This window comes from Perca fluviatilis, chromosome 11 (genome assembly GCF_010015445.1).
Source record: "Perca fluviatilis chromosome 11, GENO_Pfluv_1.0, whole genome shotgun sequence".
Lineage (NCBI taxonomy): Eukaryota > Metazoa > Chordata > Actinopteri > Perciformes > Percidae > Perca > Perca fluviatilis.
Window position 1 is genome coordinate 9,153,160 of NC_053122.1, and position 14,985 is coordinate 9,168,144.

The following is a 14,985-nucleotide window of genomic DNA, read 5'->3' on the forward strand; positions in this document are numbered from 1 at the left end:
GTGTGTCCGTCCCAGGGCGGTCGCCATGTTTGATTTACCCATTTAGAAATCATTAGTGTGCCTCAGGCTCTGGCACACAGGGGGTTAATATGATGAAAGACTGCGAGGAGGCGGAGGGAGCAAGATAGAGAGATACAGGCACAGAGAGGAAGAGAAAGGGGGGCCCAGAGAGACACACAAGGGAGGGAGGGAGTGTGTGTGTGAGAGAGAGAGAGACAGGCAGACAGACAGACAGAGAGAGGGACAGAGGAGAGAGAGAGAGAGAGGCCCCAGAAAGAGGAGGGGGCAGGCGTTGAAAGGCCCCCGGGCTTCCTCTAATCTCTGGCATGGAAAGCAAGAGGAGCTGGCTCTATCTGCAAGTGTGTGTGCATACACACCACAGAGGAAGGCCAGAGGACACACGGCTCTCCTCTTCTGTCGCTCACACAGTCTAGCAGTAATCCGTTACTTCACTGCCATTACCACTATCAGACATAATATTGTGAAGGCAGTTTACAAAATACTGATTTTCAAATACAAACATACACTTTTGTAATTAAGCCAAAATTTGAGTTGAGACTCTAAAGTATTCTGTTGCATCCAAATCGAGTATGGAACCTACTTCTCGAATCTGAATCCCTTCAAATCAATGTATTAAATCTAGGTTTGAACATTTTCCAGTAACTAAACCTGTAGTTACAATCGAAAAATTAGAAAATGCTGATTCAATAGGTGTCCTACTGGGAAAGGTGTAGCCTACTAAGTTACACACATTCTCTTTTGCTGCTTCTTGCTCCAAATACTGACGGCCACAATTCACAACTATTAAGTTGATGAACAAAATACTGTTTGAGAGTGCATTTAAGTTTAACTAAGATATTCTGACTCTAGACCTCAGTTGAAGTTATGGGAAGCCCCAGGTTATGCTTTACATATTCTTTGCAGCGATGAGAGTGGCTTTACATTAGAGTGGGGTTTGTTTTACTTGGCAAAGTAAGCTTTTTTAGCTGCTTGCAGGCAGCACATTAACCAGAACACAGTTAAGTTGTGTTATGGCCTTTGGTTACCTATGACTTGTGGAATTAACATTGATTAGCTACAGCTGTAATCTGCCACCGGAGAGGTCACTTCAGCAGGCCAAAATTATGGTCGTTATGGGCAAAAAAAAAAAAAAAGAAGAAGCCTGCCACCTAAATGTTTTATACACGGCCCTTTGCTAATAGAAAGAGAGCGAGAAGAGATGAGGTTTCATAACAGATTTGTTAGCATTGGAGCTTTGTGAATACAGGCATTTTGAAAACCTGGAACCGGATCCACAACGGAACGGGCTATCCCAACCCAACTGTTCAGTTAACAAATTGTTGATTTCTTAAAATACCGACATACAGTTATCTGTATACATTTAGGCCATAAGGACACAATCATTTGCTCTACTAGCTTCGTTTTAATGAATGTACGACAGTTGTGTGCGCTGTGTCTTCCGTAGTCTGAGCCTGTGTGTCGCCTCTTCTCCCTTTGCAGTACTGTATGCCCCGATGTGTCTCTCTCTACTACTCTGTGCCTATGTCGCTCTCCCTCTCTCCTGCACTGTGCCTCTCTCCCTCCTTCCCTCTCTCTACGTCTCTCTCCCCCTCTGTCCCTGGGGCCCTTCTCCTTTCATCCTCACGCCAAAAGCAATCACCATCTCCGTGGTAACGGCTGGTCATGTGACCTGCACCTGTTCCTCTGGCTGGTCGCCACACGCTGGAGCCATCTGGCCACACACACACACACACACACACACACACACACACACACTTCTCCACTTGGCTGCCTTCTCCCCGCTCTTCCTCCTAGCATCTTCATGGCCTCACTTCTCTCCTCAATCTCTTCATCACCTCCCCAACTCTTTCTGCTCAGTCCATCTCTTTAGTTCTCTTCTGCTGCTGCTTTAACTCTAAAACTCTACACTTAAGCAAGCTTTCCTTTTAATTTTCTATTTGGTTTAGTTGTCTGGAAATGCTTTACTTGTTTTAATTAATCAACTTGTACCACGATAAAACTCCAAACAAAAGTTCACTGCCTCACGATAAAGACGCTTATTCTGTGTAGCAGCATCACACGGTTGTATTTATTCAGACAAAGGCAGCGAATATATCCATACTTTGCCACACATGTGGGTGTTTAGAACACACTGAGAACATGGATGGACAGTGGAGAAGTTTACTTAGTCTGCACAACGGTCAAACTGGGCTTTCTTTTCTGCTCAGCACACAACTTAACCGTTTTGGTTTACTCTCAGCTCTTAGTGTTGTTTATAAATGCCCAAGGCAGCGGTTTTCAGCGAAAAAGCTCTAAAGACCCACTGTACACCAACTGTGTCTGTCTGCCATTTGGTGCTAAGCAGGTAGAAACTGTGGACCATTTAGCAGAGCCAGATATTTCCCTTAGGAATTAGTAGAGACCTTAGCCAGAGCTATAAGAATGTATATTGAACTTGCATTAATCAGTTGGACAGAAACATGACTGCAAATGAATGCTAATGTTGCCTCATAACTGCTGAATGTGTAATTAAGCAACCTTCTGGTAGCAAGTACGCCATTTTAAATTAAAAGCTGATACTATGTAAATGACATACACATACTATATTTCGTTTTTTGCCCTTTCTTCGAAATACACAATTTTCTGACTAAGCCGTTTACATGGCTAATGAAAATGAATATTCCACTAATATTCCCATTTACATGCAGCCGTGCTAAATAGATTTTTTCCACCGTTTCCAAGTTTTCCACCAGTTACGGATTTGTTTGACCATGCAAACACAGCCTCCGTTTTTCATTCCTTCAACCACCTTCTTCAAAAGGTCAGCGTTGCGATATTTGTGCATATTCAGAAACCCGTTAATATCAAAGTCTTTCGTAAAAGGTTTCTCCTTCCGACCACAAATGTGGTCTTTTCTTTGGGGCATGTATCTCTACCGCAGCCCTGGAAACGGTTGGCTGGTTGGTTTGTGTAGAACAACCATAGCAGCGCACAGAGCTGACCGTAAACCGTTAACGGGCAAGAAGCTGTAACTGTCAAACAGAGGTAAAACACGTGTTTGAGACGCATATTCTAAATGCGCTGTATACATGTCAAAAGAAAGCTTCGAAAACCCAAATAATCCAGGCACATCCCACATGTCTTAATCTGAAAATGCTATATTTGTAAAAAAAAAAAAAAAGGCCTCATTCGGAATATCTAAACTGAATATGCTGTTTACAAGACCCAAATCAAATCCGGAATATTGTCATATTCTGAGTAATAGTGGAATATTTGTGTATATTGTGTTCATAACTTCTTTCCACTGCCCCCAAGTGGCCAAAAAGAGTCTGGTTATTGCAAGTTTAAAATAAATGTAGGTTTTTATTTCGATGGATGGATTTCAATTATGTCTGAAAATAGTTGAGAGGCTGTTAACTCAGAATATCTGATTAACTAACTGGATCTTCTTTACATCCATCCATCCATCCATCCATCGTTAGTCCTGTCCAGGTGTACAACCCCCGTCCTCAATGTCTCTCATTCACTCTGCTTTAAACTCATGGGCTTAAAGCCTGGCACTCACACATGCTGCCAGCTGTGGTGGGTGTGGAGTTTAGATGGTCCTTTCAAATTGGGGGAAGGGGGGGGGTGTAAAGGAAAGACAAAGTAGAGCAGTGGAGTAAAATATGGGAAAAGAAAGTAGTGAAGAGAAAGATAAAAAACAGAGGAGGGGTGGAGTGTAAGGGACACCTGCTGCCGTGATGAGTCATACTACTGAAACCCCATGCACACACACTCAACCTACAGCAACAAAAACCAACACCCATGGCCAGAAGGCAACACACACACACACACACACCTGTGTTCAAAAGGTGCTGTATTTGCACACGTCTGCAGACACGCAAGGTGCCTGCATGTCCGACTTGTGTGGATTTGTTTGCAGTACACACAAACCAATCCACACACACACACACACACACACACACACACACACACACACGGGTGTGGCAGCTGAGAGCTAGGTTATTTATAGATGTACTTCCTCTGAGAGAGGTAGACAGAGAGGGAGCGCTAGTGAAAGAGAGCGAAGGAAAAAAGGGATGAGAGAGAAAGCAAGGTCAAAGGAGAGGAGTGAGCTGACTGGACTAGTAAAGCACATGATTTGGTCCGTATTGCTCACATATGCTCTTATACACACCATCCTACACAGCTTAAACTAATCGTGCTGAATGCATCCGAGGTTTCCATTTATTGTCTCTTCATTAAGTTCAAGTCCGCCTGTACAAACTATTGTTGCCATTGATGATATGGCATAATTTAACCCGTCAAAACTTATATTTTTTCTGAGAATCACAACTGCTAAATCAGAAGAGCCTTTCACACAGCCTGTTCAAGGCGGGAATGTTGCGCCGTTATTCCGCCTTATCGCTCTGCGTGAAAGGTACGGACACACAATTGGTTGGGACAGAGTTGCCGTTAAGCCGGCAGCCGAATTAGTAGCAGAGCTGAAATGACATCTGTGTAAAAGGGGACAGCTGACATCTCGTACGCACGCACGCAAAAGTCCAGTCACAGTCTCCAGACAGGGATCCCTGCATAAGCTTAGAAGAAATCATAAAATGCACTACTTTATAACTTTTTATATAATTTCCTCAATCATCAAAATCGGTTCCAACACAAACTGCTAGTAACGTTGCAGTAGGGCTGAAACGATTCCTCGAGTAACTCGAATAATTCCATTACTAAAAATCCTCGATGCAAAATGATGCCTCGAAGCTTTGTTTAATCGAGGTTACCAACGATGGACCGGTCACTGCGTTTCAGCACGGATGATTATTACAGTCGCACACCGGGCTGACGCTGCGGGGGACACGTGCCATGAAGACTGACGGCAGCGTAAACAGCGAGGGGCTAAGAGAAGAGACAGGCTGGAGAAAACGACAGAAAGTGTCCAGAGTTTGGAAACCGTTAAACGTAATTAAAACGAAAACTCTGTACACTGCAAAATCAAACTAGCTTACCGCGATAATAGCACGACGTCAGCGCTTCAGCATCTCAACAGAAATAGCGTCTAACTTAATCATCCAATCCACCAAGAGGAACCGACAAAAATAAAATCAGAGTCGTATGGACGATGAAACTACACCAAACACAACTACCAAAAACAAAGACAAGAAAATAGGTAGTGGTGACTACAGTTTGATCTAAAAGAGCCGACTTGTTGACTATCCCTTCGGAGAAACAGCTGATTGTTGCGCACCAATCTCTCTCACTCTTCACGGAGAAACAGCTGATCAACGATCTACTAGCATGAGTGTAACAGAGCTGTGTAGAATTGTAATCAAATATATAAATGAAAATAGGTTAAGTATAACTACTGTTTACATATAGGCCTATATATACACAGATCAGTCTCAGGTTGAAACTTGTAGTTCTGAAAGTTAAGTTGCACAACTTAAGGTCATGTTTATGGATGTTTAATGTATGCCTTAGTTTGAGGTTGTTATTGCATTTCAGAAAAAGTTTTCTTCAAAAACTATGTAATATGGCACTTAAATGCACTGAATGTTTAGTTTTTTGAGAGATGATATTGTAATCAGCGTAGGCAATAAAAATGTAGCTTTTTCCGAAAATTAAACCAAACTATTGTATATTATTGCTCTTCAATAAAACAAAAGCATTTCTCATCAGATTACTCGATTAATCGATGGAATAATCGGTAGAATACTTGATTACTAAAATAATCGATGGCTGCAGCAGCCCTACTATGCAGCATGACTTCTCCAAGCGCAGATTTATCAGCCAAAAAAAAAAATAAACAGTTGAGTCCATGGCAACCTTATCCTTTGTGTTAACATCACCCAAAGCATGATGGAACCATGGTGGCAAAATCTCTTAAAATATGTATCCCAAATGTAAACCAGATAAGGAAAAACAACATGAGTGACAAATCATGAAAATGCTTTGTTGGCTTTGATTTTATGATAGTACTAGATAGCATAGAAAGCCCTGTCAGTACGCCTGAAAGCTGACCCATCCCTCTATCCATTCATGAACAGATATTTGTGGTGTTGAAATCCTGTGGACATCTAGGCAACGAAATCCAACAATTTCCAATTGTGTTTTCATAAGCTATTATAATAACTGTCCCAGAAAACACGTTTTACCACACGCAACTTGATGGGACCCTAACATATTCAGAAAATTCAAAGCTAATGCCACAAAGCTCTATAAAAAAGGAAGTGAAACCTTGAAAACAGCCGGTGCTCAACAGTACAGCCAGTAAGTTAAGGCTTCAGCCTGTTTTGTAGTGTTCATGCATAGATGCAAATACACAGAGCAGAAAGAAAACACAGTAGCGTGGTATGGGCCACATGGAAAACTCTGAGCCTTGGGGCTTACTTCCACCCACTAGTGGAAATCTCACACAAATCCCCGCAAAACGCAACTGAACATATTGCATGCTAATGGCCTCTCTACACCAAGAGAGAAGTTTTTTAAAGTTCATTTTAGAGCTTTACATCTTTAAAAATCAAGCATGTATTCTAATAAGTCAGACAAGTAAACAAGTTAAAAAAAAAAAAAAAAAGTCTTAAGGAAAAAAAACTACTTAAAATCACAGCTAACTGCATAAAGAAATTATAAAGCCTTGAAATTATTGAATGTATAACTTCATAAAGACCTACAGACATACTGTATGACTGCCCTATGGGGAATGAACCACAACTAATCAAGAGCTCGAACTTCAAGAGAGCCATGCTAAACTTCCTTTAAAAATATGAAAACTTATGTGCAAAAGACAACATGGGACAACTCAATCCTCCACCCGTGGCAATATTCAGAGAGACCGACAGAAAGGAAGAGGGAAGATGGGGAGGGCGGTGGAGAGGAGAAGATGAAAGGATACACTGCTCTTCAGCAGGAAGAGGTGGGATTGGAGGGAGGAGAAAGGAGAAGAAAGAATAAAAGAGAAGATACTTGGGTGATTGCAGCGGTCCACCATTTTAGAGTAGCAGTGAATGGCCGGCAGCCATTATTATGCTAAATTAACCTGGGAGCTCCAGGCCGCCACTCAAGATGGAGGAAAGGCTGACAACAGATAAGAGCTAGTTTACCAACACACACACACACACACACACACACACACACACACACACACACACACACACACACACACACACACACACACACACACAAAAAAGGGGCAAAGAATGTACTCCCCCCACCCCCACATTTCCTCCACACACACGGCTGTGGAGTGGTCAGCAGAATGGCCTTCATTATCATTAGACGCCATTTTCTGCCACAAAGATTACCAACTACCCCTCCCCCAACACACGCATGCACACACACAAAACGCCTGGCCCCTCACCGCTTCACATGCACTCACTCCAGGTCCCCCCCCATTCCCCGCCTCTGACTCTCTTCCAGTGGGACACACACACACACACACACACCCCAGCGCTGACCCCGGCCTGCTGCTTTGGCCCTCCCTCTTCCTCGGGATAAAAGCAGGTGTGTGACTGGGAAAGAGAGAGAGAGAGAGAGAGAGAGAGAGAGAGAGAGAGAGAGGGGCTGCCTGACACATTCCTCAGTCTGATCAAGTTTCCACCTTCTCAATGAAAACACATCTGACTCTCTCATACACAAATGCTCTCAGCTCTCTTTGCCACTTCCCATCTCTCTTTCTGATCGTTTGCAACGGATGTGGAAGGTGAAAAAGCATTCATATCAGGAGATCGCACATTACAAGTTAAGAAAAGAGAAGGACAAGTGTTGCCCAAAAAAATACAAAAGATGGAGAGAAAAAAGAAAAGTGATAAAGCCAGAGAGAAAGCGTGAGAGAAGGGAGTGATAAGACCTGAGAGCTGATAAGTGCTAGAAGTTCAATCTAGCCAATCTGTGTGACCAGGACGTTTAAATTAACCGATGAGGCTCGTGGTAGATCCGAGATCGCACCCAAAAGACGCGGCGACGTCAAAACACAGGCATACGGCGCAGGCGTTCACAGTTGTGCTTCAACGCCATTCTACAGACAAAAAGCCCTACCCATTAAAGCGAAACTACGTAACTTTTTAAAGAATAAATAATGTCTTCCCCATTTTGGCATTTGGCATTTTCCACTTGGCTGCTGTTTACTAAAAGTTATAGTCACACTTTATAGAGAAAAGGTAATGCACATATAAATTAGGCGCCATCTAGAGAAACTAACAGAAAACTGTAGGTATAAAATGTCACAGTACAGGAAACAAGTAATCTCTGGGTAGTAAGTGCATGCAAAAAGCCCTTGGCAGCAAAGATAACCAAAACGAAATAAGAAAAAAAAACTGAGGAACTCATCTTTAAAGAAACAGGTTCTTTTACAATATCTATAAAAACTTCAGATATCTTTGTACAACTTCAAATGATACAGAATTGCAAAAGCAGCCATTGTTCCTTCGAGAAACAAGCTACAAATGTAATGTTTGAGTTGATAATTAATTTAAATAAATTATGTATGATAGTGTCATCTCTTCTTTAAGAAAGACAAAAAGTGCACTTCCAGGGTTAACAGAAAAGGTGCTGACTGAAGGTGAATAATGCTACCTTCCACCTGACCTGCAAAACTAATCTGAGTGTAGTTTTAACCCTGTTGATCAGAATCTATACAAGTCTAGCAGTCCATGCTTCACTAAGCCCTGTGATCTCACACACACACACACACACACACACACACACACACACACACACACACACACACACACACACACACACACTGGCAGTCGGGTGTGTCACAGCTCAGAGGTTGTGACCCCTTCAGTTCCCCCTGGTTGGTCACATGAGTGATGGATGGTGTGTGTGTGGGGGTGTGTGTGTGCGAGAGAGTTTCTCATCCGCTGGTATACACTGGTGTTGACCAGCGCTGCTGCCTCTTGTTTGAATCATTTCAGTACTTCATAAACAACCAAACAAACACTGACTACTGTAATGCTGCTCCTACCTGGTTTTCTTGGGGGTCTTGGTCTTGGGCGTGGAGCTCTTGGGTTTCTTCTCCTTGGGCTCCTTGGGCTCTTTGGGAGTCTTGGGTGTTTTGGGCGTCTTCGGGGTCTTGGGCTCTTTGGGCTCCTTGCCCTCTGCCTTCTCCTTTGGTTTCTTTTTCCGCTTTTTCTTCTCCTCCACCAGTGGTGAATTTCCCTCTACAATTCCTGTGCCGGTAACCTGTTCACCTGCATCACTTCCTGTTTCGGGAAATTCAGACTTTATGTCTTCTCTCGCTGCCTTCTTCCCTCCCTCCTCTTCCTCTCCATCCACTACTTTCGCTTTCTTCTTCCTTTTCTTTTTTGGCTTGGTCTCCTGGTCGCTGGGCTGCTCTTTGCTGATAGGCTGGCCGGGGGCGCCGGCACCAACTGTCGGCCTGTCAGGAACCATCATTGAGGCGTCGCTTGACGGGTCGGTGGGGGAATGCTGGAAGGTGGGGCAGAAAGGTAGCCGTTAATTTGAGTTTTTCTGCAACTTCAAATGATGCTTAAAAACTTATTACTTTATAGAAAAATGTTCGAATAACCCACTTAAAAACCATCTTTTAAAGCCATTTTCTGCTTCTTAAAGGATTATAGAGTGAATATATATATATATATATTTTAATTTTAAAAGCCTAACCAGGGACAGGGGTTGCAAATTAGTCATGGCTATAAACCTATATGCATGGCATCTACTTTGTATTATTTATAAAGAAATGGTCTATGCATTTGTCCCTGCCAAATAAACATTAAATAAAAAATATATATAATATATATTAAATATATTAAAAATAATAACAATATTTGGGCACTGGACTGTTCGTAAGACATAAGTAGTTTGGTGTCACTTTGGGATCTGAGAAGTTGTGATGGGAACTTTTCATACAACGATTAATTGTAGAAAGGATCAACAATAATTAAGAATCTAAAACAAAATTAGGGCTGAAACTAATGATTATTTTCATTATCAATTACCTGGCAATCAGTTTTATCTATAAAATGTCAGAAATGTCTTGTTTTGTCCAAACCAGAGTCCAAAACCTAAAGAGATTAAGTTTACTGCCTTAGGAAAACAAAAAACAGCAAATATTCAAATTGCATTGGCATTTTTCTGAAAAGAAAATGAGTCAATAATCAAACTTATTGATTCATTTTCTGTTGATTGACTAATCAATTTGTCGTTTCAGCTCTAAACTAAATCCCATCAAACATGGATCTGTCTGAGCACGTGTGCAAGAAATGTTCTGCTAATGTTTTTCCATCAACACTTGCCATGCCAGCTTTTCAAGTCAATACAGCTTATTTTCCACAGGGTGGGGGATATTTCAGTAATGGCGGACTACAGAGCAGAGGGGGTAAGAGGGGATCCATCCATCCATCCATCCATCCATCCATCCAGGCTACCACCAGAGCCTGTCTATGGAGAGCCTGTTCACTCCCTATCTCACTCCCTATTAGCCCCATTGTACCAACCTGGAATTTTCCCGAGAGTGGAAGTTCTCCCCTTATTAGACATTCTCTGCTACCACCTCCTCCCTCTCCTTCCTCCACTCCCCTCAACTCCCTGATGCTACGGTTTCCCTCCCCCCTCCTGCCTCCTCCTCCAGCAGGCTAACCTTAGTAAACAAAACCGACTGACACCTCATTTTTCCTCCTACTTTGCTCTCCCGGAAAGACTTGATCCGCTCTCCTTTCTCCACTCATCGCTCCCAAGTAAGCTTTCTGTGACAGGCAACTGGTAACCAGCTGTTGGGAGCCTCTCCAGCTGCCTCTCCTCCCTCACCCTCTCTTCCCTCCCTCCTTCCCTCCCTCTTCTTCTCTCTCCAGCTGCTCAGGGTCCCAGTAGCAGATGGGAAATCAGGCATCATGACACGAATAAATTATCTCCATACTTCAAAAAGGCGCAGCGAGGGAGTGTGTGTGTCACATACGAGTATGCCTTAGTGTATGTATGTGCATGTGTAACACACATGTGCAATTCAGTGCGTGAGCATCAGCAAGTCTATAACACACACACACACACGTGGGGGAGGTAAGAGTTGTGGTGAAAGTCCACTTCCATCAGGAGAATGCTAATGTACACACACACCAAACTACTGCAAGGTCACGCATCACAAAAACCTCTGCACACATGCACACAAACACCTGCTGACACACACGTAAACTGAGCCATTTAGACACACAAATATAGGGAAGAGAGGGAGAAGGGGGAGATAACGGGGGTTGGGGGGGAAGAGAGAAAGAGCGAGACACAGAGAGAGAGAGAGAGAGAGAGAGAGAGAGAGAGAGAGAAAATCACAGAAAGAAAGAGATGGGGGGGGATGCAGTGCCAAGAGATAAATCTGTCCTCCTGCCAAGCTTCCCAGATAATCAATCACACGAATGACAATGGAGACACACACACACACAGTGTATACACAAACAATTACACACACACACACACACTTGAGTCCTGCGTCAGGTTTGGTGTTCTGCAGAGTGAATTTAGCTTGCTGGTGTGCCGAATTGTACTGGTTTAAATGGGAGAATGGAAAACTCACTGCTCTCTACTGAAACACTAGTATAATCCACTTCCAAAACAGGTTGTATTAATATCAATAACTGAATTTAATAAAAAAAAAGATCCATAAAGACCTCAATGAATTACTCGTACCAGCAGAATGGCTGCAGGGCTAATATATGAGACTCAGGAGATGAACAGGCTTGAGTTTCATCTCTCATAGGACAGAGGGGAGGTTGGAGGATAGAGAGTGTGAGGAGGAAGGTGAGTGAAGAGGGGTGAGGAAGCTGAAGGAGAGCGCAGATGAAAAGGTTAAATCTACCAGGCAGAAACACTTAAGACTCCCAAAAGGATGGAGTGAAAGGAAATCCGGTCCACATCATTCAGCTTCTCCCGTTACTCGGTCCATCCGTCCATCCATCCATCCATCAAAAATTGACAGCTGCTCACTGTGTCCCACCATTCAGCAGGTTACAGTATCGTCAGTCACATTGTTTTCCATCAAAAGGAAGACCCATCCAACAAGACCAGACCGGTTTGCTTTGACATCAACTCTGGTCTGTATTTTTTTTGCACCACTTCCTCACCACACACACTGGCGCAAGACCCATGATTCTTATCAAATCCTGATTTGATGAGAATCAAATTCTGGTCATATTATTTTAGCAAGCCAGATGTGTTGAAAGAAAACAAACATTTATTCTAGCACCAGCGGTGATATTTTTTGATTCTCTTGATTAAAAAAAAAAAAAGTGAAGGATATGATTATTTACTTATTCATGCATAACTTGATTTTAGGTTTACTCATTACCAAGCTGCCAGTAAATGTTTTGTAATGTTAAGATCGACTTCCTCTTCTGCTTGAAATCATTTTTGCACAACCATTACATTTTGCCTTATCACTAAGCACTAGCTTTGGTGTCAGTCATTGGTTGACGGATGCTGAACTGGCAAAACTGTAGCATACGCCACTTTCAGGAGTCTATAAGCTTAAATTGAAAAGCCGATTTCTTAACAAATCCCCAATTTGTTATAATTTTGGAAGTGGTTCAAGTTGACAAGTTCACACGCACAATTGTCTGCCGAGGTCTATAACGGTCTGGCTTATTTCACACGAGAGATTGAGGTTGCCAACTTCCATGTACCAATCAGGATTTAGCAACATTTTAATCAGGACCCGATGACAAATGTTAGGCCATTTGGTCACTGTCAGTCAAAATTGATCAACTACACCAACATTGTTCCAATAGAGCAGATTAGCTAAATGTTTGAGTTTTTAACCATTAAATAATACCAAACTTTTGTTTTTTTCCACTTTGATTTTTGCATTTTCAGTTATAAATATAAAATGTTATTAAATACTTGCATTTGAAGCCAGGTTTTCACAGACTTAACTATACACATGGATTTCTCCATTTTCTTTCATTCATTGTCTGGGTCTAACAATTGCTTAATAAGTGCCCTACAGCTACATATAATTATATACATTTAAAAGTTTTACTTTAAGCCCCGTAGCACAATCAAATATCAAAGTCTACGATTAGGTCAACAATTTGTCCATTGATAGGATAAATTCTAAACTTTTACTTAAATTTTGAAAATGTGGTTTGTGCCGCTATCATTTGAAAGTGCATATCTTACATATACATTCCAGTGTATTGCCAAGAGCTATCGTCTCATCTCTCATTGATAAAACATTAGGGATGTAACGATTACCGGTGTAAAGGTAAACCTCGGTAAAAATGTTGAAGATAACAATTACCGTTTTCATGTAAAATATCATCACGGTGGATTACCACGGTGTGGAAACCGCGCGTTCCCAGCTTCATCAGTCTGCTGAAGTTGCTGCGAGGGCGCACCGCGTAGCCTACAGTGCGTTTCTTGAAGTTGGAATCATGGCGTGAGGAGGAAATGACAGCGCTCAGGACATTTATCAGCCTTGTAGAAAAGGCTGATAAATGACGAGAGTCATCACTTTAATCTCCTGCCAATCACTCGCACTCAGCCAGGAGAAGGGGACAGCACAGCAGCTGTAACAGACTCTTTATCATTCCTTTCCTGTTTTCAGGACTTGTTGAAGTGATGTGTGTGTAGCCTAGAACGTAAGTTAAAACTATTCTGTAGCTTGCTAAACTGTCATGGGTTTCACTGCCTCGCCCTTTATAGTTAACTTCATGTTGGAGTTGTAAATAAATCTTCCTGGATCTCAAAGTCTGACATCTCTGGTTCAAATTCTTACAGGACACCCTACAGTGGGCCAATTTGATAGTTTTTACAAGCCTATATTTTTGTAATATAATGAACACTGTTGCACTCTTTGAAACTATGTCAGCTTGTGTAGGCCTATGCTTGCTGAACATATTGAACACACTTTTAAAAATACCGCTATAATACCGAAAACCGCGATAATTTTGGTCACTATAACCTACTATAGCATACTAACTATAATTACATTTTCATACTGTTCCATCCCTAGAAAACATCCAATCATCATTCACAGTATGCACAGAAGGAAGTACATCCTCTCTGTTCAGACACTGCAGCAGCAGTTGCAGCACCAGCTGCATGTCTCAGCTCTTCAAATAGGTGTGGTGGGTTTCAATAAAAAAATCACTCAGCCACCAAAACCTAGATGCATCAGTTTGTAGAGAACTACCTTGGCAAGGTGACCGCACTAGTGCTGGTTTTACTTGTCCTCAAAAGGATGATTAATTATGTCATCTTTCAGGACAAGGGTGGCGCCAAAGTGATTTGCTGTGGCTCTTCATAGGGATTTTCACTAAAGTTGCCATTAGGTATCTATTGTTCTGAGAGGACTGATGACATGCCCATCTCAACATCATTTCTATTCATCTTTTTTGATGGACAGATAGTTCAACTGTGCTTAACCTTAACAAAAACAGAGCTTGAAAGGAGAAAACAGGCAAACAAGTTGCACTAGTATGTTGAATTATTTTTGTTGTTGGTACATTCATATGAAACGTTCTTTACTACACACAACTAATATGAATTTGATGAAATGTATGAAAGAAACCAAGCATTCTGTCAACCAGTGACAAATACTTTCCAGTTAAAAACCACAGAAATGCGGAGAGACGAGTAAACATTGGAGAAGCATTTCCTTGAAGCTGCAGAGCGACGGCGAGCTGGATGGTATAGCAGCTCACTGACAGCATGTATGAGCGGGGGAGGGGCGAGACAGGCATGTTATATGTCAACTAAAGTGCTGCACACAACAGTGTGTATGTGTGTGTGTGTGATGTAGAATAAAGGTCACAGCACAGCACTCTGCCAGAGCTGTGACCTTGAGTTGCTGAAGAAGGAGTGTGTGCGTGCGCGTGTGTGTGTGTGTAATAACCATGCTTAGTGAACAGATGGAGCTTAGAGTACCAGACATACAGTCATTATGACTGACTGACCAGCGTGGTGCCGTGTGTGTATGTGGCTCTTTCTAACAAGTGCATCATGAGGCACAGAGAGAACTCCCTTCCTGTGCCGCAGACA

General features: G+C 42.3%; 1 protein-coding gene across 2 annotated transcripts in view; it reads right to left on the reverse strand.

Annotated features, from left to right (window-relative positions):
- Positions 1 to 14,985, reverse strand: part of chd7 (chromodomain helicase DNA binding protein 7) — an 80,489-nt gene that overhangs the window by 38,776 nt on the left and 26,728 nt on the right. For both annotated transcript variants that reach the window (XM_039816407.1, XM_039816406.1), the window contains one exon: positions 8,963 to 9,426. In XM_039816407.1, coding sequence (XP_039672341.1) covers positions 8,963 to 9,426 — 464 coding nt within the window. The remainder of the gene's footprint in view (positions 1 to 8,962; positions 9,427 to 14,985) is intronic.